The sequence below is a fragment of the Nannospalax galili genome, unplaced genomic scaffold (genome assembly GCF_000622305.1).
Source record: "Nannospalax galili isolate Female #2095 unplaced genomic scaffold, S.galili_v1.0 scaffold1314, whole genome shotgun sequence".
Classification (NCBI taxonomy): domain Eukaryota; kingdom Metazoa; phylum Chordata; class Mammalia; order Rodentia; family Spalacidae; genus Nannospalax; species Nannospalax galili.
The window spans coordinates 553,097-567,043 of NW_008333976.1; the positions used below are offsets into that span (position 1 = coordinate 553,097).

At 49.7% G+C, this 13,947-nt stretch overlaps 1 protein-coding gene across 2 annotated transcripts in view; it reads left to right on the top strand.

The window, feature by feature from the left end:
* The window catches only part of Septin9 (septin 9), a 186,523-nt gene that overhangs the window by 10,701 nt on the left and 161,875 nt on the right, over positions 1-13,947 (top strand). For both annotated transcript variants that reach the window (XM_029561525.1, XM_017797120.2), the window contains exon 2: positions 13,545-13,601. In XM_029561525.1, the coding sequence (XP_029417385.1) occupies positions 13,545-13,601 (57 nt within the window). The remainder of the gene's footprint in view (positions 1-13,544; positions 13,602-13,947) is intronic.

A 13,947-nucleotide genomic window follows, 5' to 3' on the forward strand; every position in this document is an offset into this window, starting at 1 on the left:
CGATCCTCCTGCCTTGGCCTTCTGAGTACTGGGATCACAGTGTGGAACCCCATGCCAGACTCTGGAGTCTGCTAGTCCTCCTCCTCGTTGTCCGCTCCTTCTCTTCCTTCTTTCTGCTTGTTTAGTTTTTGTTTTGTTTGTCTGAGATAGAGTCTCATGTAGGCCAGGCTGGCCCCAAACTCACTCTGTAGCTGAGACTGGTCTTGAACTCCGAGTGCTGTGATCACAGGTGTGTGCCACCACTCTGGGCACTGGCGTTTGCTTTCTTTTTTATTTTTATTTATTCTTATTTTATGTGTATTGAGTGTTTTGCCTGCATGTATCATAAGTGTACCCATACATGCAATGCCTGGGGAGGCCAGAAAAGGGCGTTGGGTATCCTGGTACTGGAGCTATTAGAAGTTACTGGAACTGAATGATTTTTAGCTGTCGTGTCACACTGCATGCACATTTCACGAGGCAGTGAGTTGCACGCTGCTGCTCAGCTCACTTTCTCTCTTTCATTCAACCCAGGACCCCATCCCATGAGTTGGTACCACCCACATTCAGGGTGGGTCTTCCCCCAGCTAAACATCTCTTCACATGTCATCATAGACACATGCACAGGTGTGTCTCCTAGGTGATTCCAATTCCAGTCAATTTGACAGTGAAGATTAACCATCACAAACGCATACCCTTTTTGGTGACCTGGATGTCCACTAGCAAAAGGGTTGAAGGCCAGTCCAGGTCCCCACATCCAGGGACAGCCTCCATGACTCTTCCCTGGGGTGGACACTAGTATCTGGTCACCAGTCACTCTCCTCAACATCCAGGACTTTCCCGTGTCCACTGCCCATCCCAATGGTTCCTTGTCAATTAGCTTGTAGTTCTCATGTGTACACATGCATTGTTTTTGAGAGTGTACTTTTCAAGTGGGGATTTTGAATTTAACTGTAGGGAGTGTGTGTGTGTGTGTGTGTGTGTGTGTGTGTGTGTGTGTGTGTGTATGTGTCTGTACATCGATGGGATTTTGAGTATTTATGTGGGGAGAGTGTGTGTGTGTGTGTGTGTGTGTGTGTGTGTGTGTGTGTGTGTATGTGTCTGTACATGTAGATGCAGAGGCCAGAAGTTAATTTCAGATGTTTTTCCTTAGTTGCTAGCCACCTTGTTTTTTAAAAAGATTAATTTTTTATTATTGTTTTTAGATATACATATCTGTGTGTGTCTGGGTGTGGGTATGTTGGTGCCGGGGGAAGTCAGAGGCATCAGATGCCATGGAGCTGGAGTTAGAGGTGGTTGTGAGCTGTCTGATGTGGGTACTGAGAGGCAAACTCAGGTCCTCTGCAGTAATGGTCCGTGCTCTTAAGCACCGAGCCATCTCTCCAACCCACACCTTGTTTTTTGAGACAGAGTCTCTCATCGACCCAGGGCTTAACCAATTAATCTAGACTGCCTGGCCAGTGAGCCCCAGGGAGCCACCTGTTTCTGTCTCTCTGGCACTGGGATTACAAGTGTGTGCTTCACGTCTGATTTTTCTGCTTGGGTTCTTGGGATCCAAACTCAGGTCCTCATGCTTGTGTGACAAGTGCTTTACCAGCTGAGCTGCCTCCCCAGCCCCTGTGAAAAGTTTCTGAATACAGATGATGGATGAACTGAAAAGCCAAATAGGAAATAAGGGTGCCACCAGGGATAAATCCAGCCTGTGTGGGGCTAGAGTCCATCATGGAGGGAAGGCGAGGCGGGAACTGAAGTGGAGACCTCGGAGCAGCGCTGCTTACTGGCCTGCTTTCCCTGGCTTGCTGTAGCCCAGGACCACCTGCCTAGGGTGGCACCACCCACCGTGGGCTGGACCCTCCTCCATCAATCAGCAGTCAAGAAAATGTCCCACAGACATGGCCACAGGCCAGTCTGATGGAAGAAGCTCCTCAATTGAGATTTCCTCTTCCCCGGTGTCTCTAGTGTGTGTCAAATTGACACACACTAACCAGCACACTCAGCTGCCTTTCCTCTGCAGCCCAGCCCCACCTGCCCAGGGTGACACCACTTGCCCATAGTGGCCTGGATCCTCCTACATTAATCAGCAATCAGGACAAAGCTCCACAGCATGCCCACAGGCCAGTCTTCGAGGAAGTCCTCAATTGAGAATACTGAGGTATTTGTCTAGGTTTGTGTCAAGTTGACCTAACTATGACAGGTGTCATTCTGCAGTCACTGTCTGCCTTGTTTGTTTGTTTGGGACACAGTCTCCCCATAGCCCGAACTTACCTGAAACTCACTATGTAGACCAGGCTGGCCTCCATTTCACAGCCACCCACCTGCCTCTGCCTCCTAAGTGCTAGGATTAAAGGTGTGCGCTATCCTTCAGGGCTTTGCCTTCTTTTTTGAGACAGGGTCTCTCACTGGCCTAGAGCTCACTGGTGAAGCTAGACTGTTTAGTGGGCCCCAGGGATCCTTCTGTTTCTAGCTCCCCAGTGCTGGGATTACAAGCATACACCATCGCAATGGACTATTTACATGGGTGCTGGGGATCCGAACTCAGGTGCTCATGTTTGTACAGCAAACACTTTGTCCACTGAGTCATCTCCCCAACACCCAAAGTGGAGATTATCGTAGAGTTGGTGGGTAGTTCTGGTGGGTGTGATTCTTCATCATGGGCCAGCAGCACGTGAGGTGTTTATAGCTATCACATACATCACTGCTTGTAGTTTTGATCAACGGAACATTCTTTAGACTCAGGCTTACCCTTTGTTTACAGTTCCCCCTGGCACTAGGGATGGCTTCCCATAGACCCGCTCCTGGCTCCATGCACTTCACATCCCCCCCATGGCCTATATTTTTGTGGTGCCAGGCGCTGCAGGACATGCTTGTGTCTAATGGTTCTGGATTGTGCACCGGAGACGGAATTAGATCTGGAAGTGGAAGAATTCTTGGAATCCATTTCTACCTTGGGATACAGAGCAGTAACTGAGCTACGCACGGAAACGACTGGGAATGTCATAAACACAGCTCCACCATGCCACGCTGGACAGCTTTCTAGCTGAGCGTCTCCCGCAGAAGGCCCCAGACGCCAGCTGCTGTTCTTTACAGCCATGTTACCCAGGAGCCGAGAGTCACAGTGACTCTCTCTGATCCTGCTGAAAACTGTTCCATTTAGCACCTTTCATGGTTTTGGACCTTGGGAACTGGTTGCCGGAGCCCTAGTCAGTGCATTGAGAGGGACTCTTGTGGATGAAGGGTCTTTATTTGGGTGGACCATGTAAAGAGAGTGCAGGGAGATCCCACTCCAGATCAGGAAGTCCTCTTACCAGAGTGCAGAGCCCGAGGTCAGCTGTGGGGGCTGCAACCAAGATGGCTGCTCCAGCATGAGCTGACGTCACCAAAGAGACAGAACCCGCTGCTGGGGACACCTTTCAAGGCAGAAGGGGAGAAACCCTTGACCCTTGTTCCCACCTCCTCCGAGGCCTCTCCAGTTGAACCCATCTTAAAGCCAGCAGTCCTGGGGACCACCTCCAGGTGGTCAGCTTGGCCACCTGGAGGGTTGAGGAAGGAAGGGTCCCTATAGGGGACCAGTATAGGGTGTACCGAGAGAAGCTGTGTCCTCCCACCCTGCCCTGCACACCCCTTCATGCCTCCCCTGATGTTAGACAGGAGGGTCTGCTTTCCTGTCTAAGGAAAACTGAGGTTTCGAACATGGCCTCCCATCTGAATGGATGAATGTGTCCTCTCACCCCCACCAAATTCCACAGTGAAACCATAATCTCCAATGGGACTATTTGGATGTGCTGCCCATGGGGATGTAAGGAGGCTGAGGCCTGCGCACATAGAACTGACATCCTTACGTATGAGAAGGGGAAGAAAGTAGAGACATGAGACGCTAGTCTCAGCGACACACTGAGCTGGCACGCCTTTGGCTTCTCAAACTGGGGGGGCGGGGCAAATAAAGTTCTGTTGTCTGTAGCTCCCAGTCTGGGGCATTCTGGTTCACCTGAGTACCTGAGATGCCGTGTGGCCAGAGGGGGTCATGCTGGGAAGGTCCCCATCACACTGGAACAAGTCAGAGGTGAAATGTGAGTGCAAGATGGGAGTTCTCGGGCACTCTGCCAGATGTCCACTTATTACAGTGCATTTATTGTGGGGCTGGAGGGGTGACTCAGCAGTTAAGAGCACTGGCTGCTCTTCTGGAGGACCTGGGTTTGGTTCCCAGCACCCACACAGTAGCTAACAACCATAACTCCATGACATGGGTGTACTTACGTTATACATAAAATGAAAATAATAAAAATTTTTAAAGCGCATTTATTGAGCACTGGTAGTTTGGATCTTGGATTTCTATTTAATTTTTTATTTGGTTTTTGAAATTTTTATTTTATGTGTATGAGTGTTTTGCCTACATGTATGTAAGTGCACCCGTGTCATACAGTCCCCATGGGGACTAGAAGAGGGTGTCAGATCCCCTGGAACTGGAGTTACAGATGGTTGTTAGCTGACATGTGGGTGCTGGGAACTGAACCATGGTCTTCTGTAAGAGGAGCCAGTGCTCTTAACTGTCCAGCTCTCTATTTTATTTATATGTTATATATATATATATATTATTTTCTTATATGTATTTTACTTACATGTCTCTAGCTCTGTATTTTATTCTTTTGAGATAGGCTCTTACTGTGTTTCCCTGGTTGGCTTAGAACTTGCTGTGCAGACCAGGCTGGCTTTGAACTCATGGAACTTCTGCCTGCTTCTTCCTTCAGAGTGCTGGGATCAAAGGTGTGTGCCATCACCTCTGGTCTGTCATTTTTTTTTTTTTTTTTTTAAACATGGTCTCACACTGTAGATCTGACTGTTCTGGAACTCCGTATATAGCCCAGGCTGACCTTGAGCTTATGACAATCTCTCCTGCCTCAGCCTTCTGACTTCTGGGATTATAGGCATGAGCTACCGTGCCCAGTTCAGCTGTCCCACATGCCCATATGCTAATAGCTTTGACACCAGCCCCAGGAGCACGTGGGATATGGTGCAACCTTTGGGAGGTAGAGTGACAGGAAGGGAGGTCACGAGGGGTGTGCTGTTGAAGGGGATGTTGGAACTCCGGCCACTTCTCCTTCCCTTTCTCTTGGTTGGTGCTGGGGATGGAACCCAGAGCTTCACACAAGCCCCTGACCTCTACCCTCCTCCTTCTCCCCTTAGCTTTCCAATGGCCATGATGTAAATCGTGTTGCTCCCTTACATGTGCCCGCCCCATGACGGTCTTCCTCACTGTGGGTCCAAAAGCAACAGGGCCAAGTAGCAATGTGGATGGGCGGGTTGTGTTTCCTGGGCTGGTGGACAGGAACACACCCTCTACTTCACAGAGGAAGTAGATAAGGGGCTGAACCCCTGGCTTCATGGCCAAGGGCTCTGTGGAGATGGCCTTTGATGTCTCTGTGCATTTCCAGCTCCTTGCCTTGTGGGGGAATTCCCTGAGCTTGACTTCAGTCTTGAGTAGAAACAATCCTTGACCATCTTCATCAGATCAGCTGAACCTGTTTGCAAGAGCCCCTGGAGGGCTGGTGTGGGCTTTTGACCATCCTTCACGCACAGGAGGCACCCTCACCTGAGAGTCCAGCTGCCCCTCCCAGCCATCTGTATACCATTTTGTCCCAATTACAGGAGCCTCTTGGTCTGGGGAGGTACTAGGATATATGGGCTGAGGAAAGTTAACTGAGGCTCCGTCTGTGTGGCCACGGGGAGGCCGTCATCCACTCTGGGTGAAGACTTTCCAGTGTGGCTGCTCTGGGGCTACCCACTCTCCTGTAAGCAACCCTTATCCATGCTCTGTAAGTCAGCCCAATAAACTCATTGGTTCCCTGGGGTGAAGTTTGGTGGAGTCATACTTTGGTCTGGCATTGGGACCTTGTGGGGAGGGGGCGAGGGAAGGAGTTCTCACAATCTACAGCCTCAGAGGCGGTGCAAAGACCCTGTGCTGGCAGAGGCCTCCGCACGGGGCTCCCAACCCTGCTGCACCTCCACAGCCAAATACTTAGATTCTGCTGCAGAGGCCAAAGGCAGAAGGGAGAAGGGGAGCATTATCTCCTTATCTTGGGCTCTGCTGCTGATAAGCCTTGAGTAGTTCCTGGTGATAAGTCTGGAATCTGCTCTCCAGGCCCACCAGCAGCCCTTGACTCCCGTCTAGCACCACACACCTGTGAGTAAACACACAGCCAGCCTGGAGAGGTACATGCTGGACCCCCGTCCCAGGCCCCCAAGGGGAAGGGCAGCCTGGGTGGAGGCAAGCTGCCTGGGACAAGCCCACTGAGATCCTCCTGTCCATTTCTCTAGGGACTGGCAAGGTTTTAAATTTTATTTTTTTAAATTTTTTATATGTATGAGTGTATTGCCTGCATTTAGGTCAGTGCACCCATATTGTACAATGCTGGAGGAGGTCAGAAGAGGCTGTCGAATCCCCTGGGACTGGAGTTACGGACAGTTGTTAGCTACCATGTACGTGCTGGGATTTGAACCCGGGTCTTCTGCAAGGACAACCAGTGTTCTTAACCGCTGAGCCATCTCTCTAGCCTCAGGACTGGCAAGTTTTTAAAATTATTTTTATTTTATGTGTGTTTTGCCTGCATATATGTAAGTGCACCCATGTCATGCAATGCCTATCAAGGCCACTTGAACTAGAATCCTCAGCTCTGGGACTTTTGAGTTTTAAGAAAAAAAATACATAACATCAAAACAAAGAGGCTGGAGAGATGACTCAGTGGTTAAGAGCATTGACTGCTCTGTAGAGGACCCAACACCCACACGGTGCTAACAGCCATCTGTAACGTCAGCTCCAGAGGATCTGACACCATCTTCTGACCTCTGCTGGCATTGCACAGCATGGGTGCTCTTACATGCATTGCAGGCAATACACATACACATACAATAAAATTTTAAAAAAATCAAAAGGAAAACTCCAGCTGGGTGCAGTGGTTCATGCCTGTGATCACAGAGCAAGACAGGTGTATGTGCACAGTATGTCTGTATGGTGACTGACACGGGAAGGCAGTCCAGACCCCATCCATTGTTGGAGCACAAGCTGAGCAAAGTGTCACATGTCATTTCCCCAAATCAGCCTGCTGTGGCCCCCGCTCCAGGGCTCGAGGTGTCTGGGCTGTGTGACACCCCAGAGGGACTGAAGCAGTGATCCTAGATCCAAACTACAACCTCAAAGAGACAGGTGTGGGGTCTGCCATTTCAATTCTTTGAATAATAAGAATACCTCAGATTCAGGGCCCGCTTAGATTCCTATCTAACCATCGCAACTTTGCTGTTTATCAGATTCCATCATAAAAATTAAAAAAAACTTGGTTGAAAGAAAAAATAGGGCTCAGGAGGTGACTCACTGGGTACAAGCACTTGTATAAGCATGAGGACTGGAGTTCAAATCCCTAGAACCCACATAAAGCTAGGCACAGGAGTGCAGGTTTGTAATCCTAGCACACTTACAGCGAGATGGGAGGTAGAGACAGGAGGATACCCAGAGACTCACAGGCCAGTGAGCACAGTGAGCAACATAGACCACGTCTCAAACAAGGGGGAAGGTGAGGACTAACATCCAGAGTTGTCGGCTGACTTCCACGTGAGCACTGTGGCAGGAGTGTACCCACACTCACACACGTGGCACACATCATACACATAAGTTAATAAAAGGCCTTCACACCCCTCCAGGTCCCCCAGCTCATAGGCATGGGGAAACCCCTCAGATAGTCTTTGGGCTCCTGGACCCTTTGGCCAGCACCTGTCTCTACGGGGCTCCTGTGCTCAACTGGGGCTACAAATGTGGACCAATGCTGTAGGAGAGTGCTTCAGATACAAGAACCCCCCCTCAGATGCTGGTTCTTCAAGGGAAGCGCTCCGTGGGGCCCCTGTCCCGCCTAAGGCCACCCCGTCTCTCCCAGGATGGGTGTCCTGTCCCTTTGCCTGTGGTGCCATTCCTTCCTGTTTAGCAATGTCACAGTGTCATTCTGCGTTAGATCAACAATAGTCCCAGGTTAGGCGTTTCACTGTGTGTAGTATAACCTCCACGGTAAATTTTGTCATGTGTCATTGGCCTGTGCCTTATGTACATTTGGGGGGCTCCCAGAGTGGGGCTTCCAAAATCTTATTTTTCTTAGATCTGCAAACCACCCATCTTCTCCTGATGCTTTGATCCTGAGGACCAGGAGGGGTCCCCTGACCTGAATTGCCAGTGAGTCAAGAAGCAATCATGGGGGTCACTCTCAGGATGTCAGCATCCGGACTATCCAGGGAGGGGCCTTGGCTATAACATGTTTTCTTAAATTACATCAGCATAGGGCAGCTAAGCTTTGTTAACAAAGAATTATAGGTTCCAGGGTCCAGACTGGTGCACATGGCTAGTGTATTGAAACAGTACTATATAATTAGTATAATAATATTATTGATTAACATGATTGTTTATTTTGTGTCAGGTACTATGATGAGTGCTTAAAATGTGTACCCCCCCTTTTTTTTTTTAAAGACAGGAACTTCTGAATAGTCCCAGCTGCCCTGGAACTTGCTATGTAGACCAGACTAGCCTCGATCTCGCAAAAATCTGCCTGCCTCTCCTTCCCAAGTACTGGGATTAAGGGTGTACATCACCACACCTGGCACCTTTTTACATTTTTATAAAAGTAAAATGTGGATGAGTGTATTGTCTGCATGTAGGTAAGTGTACCACATGCATTCAGTGCCCATGGAGACCAGAAGAAGGGGCATTGGAACCCATGTCCTCTGCAAGAGCAGCCAGTGCTCTTAACTGCTGAGACATCTCTCCAGCTCCTTAGTCTTTTTTTTTTTTTTTTAAACATTTAAAACATTTTTTTGGGGGGAGGGGTTTGAGACAGGGTCTCCCTGTAGCCCCAGCTGTTCTGGAACTCACTATGTAGACCAGGCTGGCCTTGAGCTCACAGAGATCTGCCTGCCTCTGCCTCCCAAGTACTGGGATTAAAGGCATGTGCCACCACACCCGGCTTAAAACATTTTTTTAACTGATGCATCAACATTTATACATGTGCCAGGCATGGTGACACATGCCTTTAATACCAGCACTTGGGAGGCAGAGGCCAGCCTGGTCTACATACCAAGTTCCAGGCCAGCTGGAGCTACAGGGAGACCCTGTCTCAAAAAAAAAAATGTGTATGTATTCATGGTGCTGTGGACTGGACTCGGAGTTTTGCCCATGCTAAGCATGCACTTTACCTCTGAGCTAAGTTCCGTTCCCAAAGTGTATGTCTATGTAGGGACCATGTGGTTTTTCATGTGTGTATTGTGAAATGTTCTAGTCAGGGTAAATATTTTTGCCTCTCCAAACATGTTATTGGTTTATGGTATAAACATACAAAATCCTTTCTCCTAGCCCTTGCCAGTAAATCTTGTGTGTATAGTTCTGTGTGGTGTGTGTGTGTGTGTGTGTGTACATATGTGAGGCCAGGTATTCATATCATGAGTCTTCCTTGATTGCTCTCCGTCATATTTGTATTTTAAATGACTTATTTTTATTTTATGAGTGTTTTTCCTGCATGTATGTAAGTGCACCTGTGTTGTTCAATGCCCGCAGAGGCCAGAAGAGGGTGTTGGATCCCCTGGAACTAAAGTCATAGACCGCTGTTAGCCACTATGCTGCTGCTGAGAACCAAGCCAGACTCCGATCCTCGGGAAGAGGAGCCAGTGCTCTTAGGCACTGAGCCACCACTCCAGCCCTGTCATATATATATAAATATATATATATATATATTTTTTTTAAGATTTTTAAAACTTAATTATGTGTCTCTATGTCTGTGTGTAGGTATGTGCACATGAGTGCAGTGTTTGTGGAGGTCCTAAACCCTGGAGCTGGAGTTATAGGCAGTTGTGAGGCACCCAGTGGGCACTGGGAACCGAATATCTTCTGCGAGAGCAGCACATTCTCTTAAGTGCTGAGCAACTTCTCCAACCCCCCCACCACGCTTTTTTGAGATAGGATCTCTCACTGAGCCTGGATCTCACTGATTCCGTTGGGCTGGGTGGCCAGGGAGCTCCAGGGACCCACCTGTCTTTGTCCATTCCAGTGCTGGGGTGACAGATGTGTGTGCCTGGCTTTACGTGGGTGCCGGGGACCCAAACTCAAGTACTCATTCTTGTGTGGCGGGCACTTTACCAATAGAGCTATCTCCCCAGCCTTGACCTTGTTTGTTTGTTTGTTTGTTGTATGTTTTGGTTTTTGAGACAGGGTCTTTCTGTAGCCCCAGCCAAACTGGAACTTGCCATGTCAATCAGGCTGGCCTTGATCTCACAGAGATCTGCCTGCCTGTTTCCCAAATGCTGGGATTAAACGTGTGTTCATCGTCACGCCTGGCTTCCACCTTCACGCCTGGCTTCCACCCTTGCAGGGTCTCTCATTGACTTGGAGCTCACTGATACATTGAGGCCGATACATTGATCTGCCTGTCTCTGTCTTCCAAGTGCTGGGATTACAAGTGTGTGCCATCACACCTATCTTTTTAAAATTTTTTAATTTAAAAAATTTTTGGTCTTTTTGAGACAGGGTCTCCAGGCTGGCCTTGAACTCCCAGAGATCCACCTGCCTCTGCCTTTCGAGTGCTGGGATTAAAGATAAATGCCACCATGCCGGGCACACCTATCTTATTATTTTTTTTTTATGTGTATGAGTGAATTGCCTGTGTGTATGTAAGTGCACCCGTGTTGTGTGATGTCCACGGAGATCAGAAGAGGGAGTTTGATTCCCTGGAACTGGAGTTACAAATGGTTGTTAGCCACCATTTGGGTGCTGGGAATTGAACCCAGGTCCTATGCAAGAGCAGCCAGTGCTCTTAATCGCCGAGCCATCTCTCCAGCCCACATCTATTTTTTTTATGTGGGTTTTAGGGCTCAAACTCCAGTCCCCATGTTTGTGTAGCAAACATTTTACTGTTGGATCATCTCCTCAGCCCCTCATTGTCACTAAATCTTAATAATCCAGAAGGAAACCCCAACTCAATCTCCATTTAGCTGACCTGGAAGATGTAACTAGATTTCAGAAGTCATAGCCAACACCTTGAGGTCTGGATTTGAACCTGAGCTCAGCCTCAGAGCACTCTGGTCATTTACTGTGGGCCAACTCCAGGGTTTCACGTGGCTCCTCTCCTTCTGACTATGCTTTATTTTAAAGTCACGTTAAAAATAACTCCATTCTCAGCTGGATCGCAGTCGTAGGCTGACTTGGATACAGGCTGGTGGGAGTAGCTCCAAGCCGCCACATTTGAGCCACTCCTGATCCTGGGCTCCTCACAGACCATGGTGGCTTGAGCCTGGAACCCTCAGCCCCTCTCCCTTCTGCTTAGTGGAGCTTCTTTCCCTTTTTCCGCCAGGGGCTGCCTGACAGCAGATACACATTTTAGGAAACCAGGAAAATAAACAGCATTAAGAAAATAAAAACTCTTCCCCAGAAATCTGAAACACATGCTGTTTTGTCCCCAGTTGGGTTTGTGGGGAGGGATAAGATGCCTTAGGTTGTTGAACCTAGGTAGATCCTCTTGTGCTTTTTCAGGGAAGCCCAAGGACAGGTAGTGGGGGTGGGTGTGTGCAGAGAAAGGGCAGGGCAGCCTCTGTCCTATCAAAGACAGCAGGAAGTGACACAGACCACGGGAATGTTCAGTGTGGTCTTCTCTGGCTGGCTAACTATCCTCCCCCCTCCCACAGTTTCTATCTTGGGGGCACATTGGACTTGGGGAAGCAGTTGTTGATCACTGATATCGGGGGGTCTGGTCAGCTGTGCCTCCAAGGAGTTTGATGACTATGAACATGGAGATGGGAAGAGATGATGTTGATCGCATGTGTCTAGAGCTACAGTGTGGCACATTGTCAGACTTGGACAGGCTGTTGATGGTGAGGTGTCTACATTGTTCTTTCCCTTCCAGAGGCTCAGGGGGTGGGCCTGTGTCCACTCCACTGCAGCTCTGGCCAGCCTACCTGAGTCATACCAATGGCCTTGAGGGACCTATCAGTTCCAAGAACCAGATGCTGGCCCCACCCATCTGTCCATCCGTCCCTCCCTCCATCCATCCATCCACCCGCCTACCCACCCACCCACCCATTCCTTATCCATCCATCTTCCTACTGACACTTCTATTCCTCCATCCACCAATCAACTAATTCACCCATCTATCCATCCTTCCATTCACGCATGTACCCACCCATCCGTCTATCCATCCATCATTCACCTGTCCATCCACCTGTTCATTTATCCATTCTTCACTCATCTAGCCACCATCCATCTATTCATCCACTCAACCATCCATCTACTCTCTTATCCATCTATTCACCCCATCCTTTTATCTAGCCACCAGTCCATCCTCTGCCTAGTGGGACTGGCCAGGTATCCCAGGTTGATTAAGCGAGTAGGTGAGTGAGTGGATGGATAGGTGAATGGATGCTTTAAGAGTGCAGGGTTGGGGGCTGGAGAGATGGCTCAGTGGTTAAGAGCACCGACTGCTCTTGTGGAGGACCTGGGTTCAGGTCCCAACACCCACAAGGTTGCTAACAACCTCCCCTAAGTAGTGTTCAGGGGATCTGATGCCCTCTTCTGACCTCTGCAGGCATTCACAGTACAGGTGCACCTACATACATGCAGGCATAACACATACAGATCATAATAAATAATACTTTAAAAAAAAGAGTACAGGATTCTAAGGAGAAGCTGTCCCCTTTGACCAATAGCTAGAATGGGTATCAGATGGTGGGCACTACAGGGACGTGTCTGAGTCTAGCCTGGACTTTCATCTTGCATTGGGGGTTGGGAGAGAAGCCTTCAGTGGCCCAGGTGAGGTTTTTCCTGAAACTGAAGGATAACTGTGTGGTGTTGTAGGCGGGACACTCCCTGAATGCCATGCCATGACCTGGGTTTGTAAGTCTGCTCCTCCTGGTAGCCCACAGTGTGTGCTCAGCCTAGCACCTCACAGACTTGTCAAGTTAGGGCTTGTCTGCCACAAGTCTAACAGTGGGGCACCAACCAGCCAAGGGGCACCTGTGGTTGGAGGTGGTATACAGCACAAGGCTGGACTGATGGGCCTCTGCTTATCTTCCTTCCTGGGGCACTGAGAGCCATTCCACCACATCCTCCTCCAATCCAACCCACTCTACCCAGCTGTTGGGAGTCATGGGGGGCGATGGGCAGGGTTGTAGGGGAAGCTCTGTCCATCAGGTGTGGGTCCTGGCTACGTGCCGGCTCCTCTCCATCAGCAGTCAGTGCTGTAAGGGCACCAGAGGCAGACCCAGAAGTCTTACCATGGGGTCAGCTTCCGGTTGCTGTGTGGAATCAGGCAGGTTGCCCAATCCTGCTGAGACTCAGCTCCCTCATCTGCACAGTGGGGTCCTGTTGCTTTGTGGGACAGTTGTGTAAAGCGCCCTGGTGGGTAGCTGTCATCGCTCTGAGGAGCCTGGGTTCACTTGAGTCTGGAGTCCTTGGCAGGTGCGGAAGTGAGAACACAGTTGTGTTAAGCACCCACGGGGCGGGGGGTGGAATCTGGCGGCCTCGTGTGACCCTTTCCCATTGTCTCTGTCCTTAGGAGTCACTCGGACCTCCAGCGGCCGGCTCCGGAGGCTTGGCGACCCATTGGGCCCAGGTAAGCAGCCTGGGCCGCCTTTGAGACCTGAATGTCCACTTGGTATTCCTGAGTGAGTGTGACCCCCCTTGCCGTGGCCCACTGCTTTGATGGCTCTGTGTGCAAACAGCCAGACGTGATTGTGTTAGAGGCAAACCTGGTGGGCGAGGGGTTTCCCACCTCCGCCTTCAGGCACAGGGCAGAGAAGAGAGGAGGTGCACACAGCACGGTGGCCCAGTTTGAGGTGTAAGGGACTGGTGGTTGTGCCATGAAAAGACGGCTTTGATGGTGGCCCATTCGGGGTCTGTGGCCCACCATGGCTGGCTCCATCTCTGGGAAACTGCTCAGCACAGATGGCTCTTGGTGC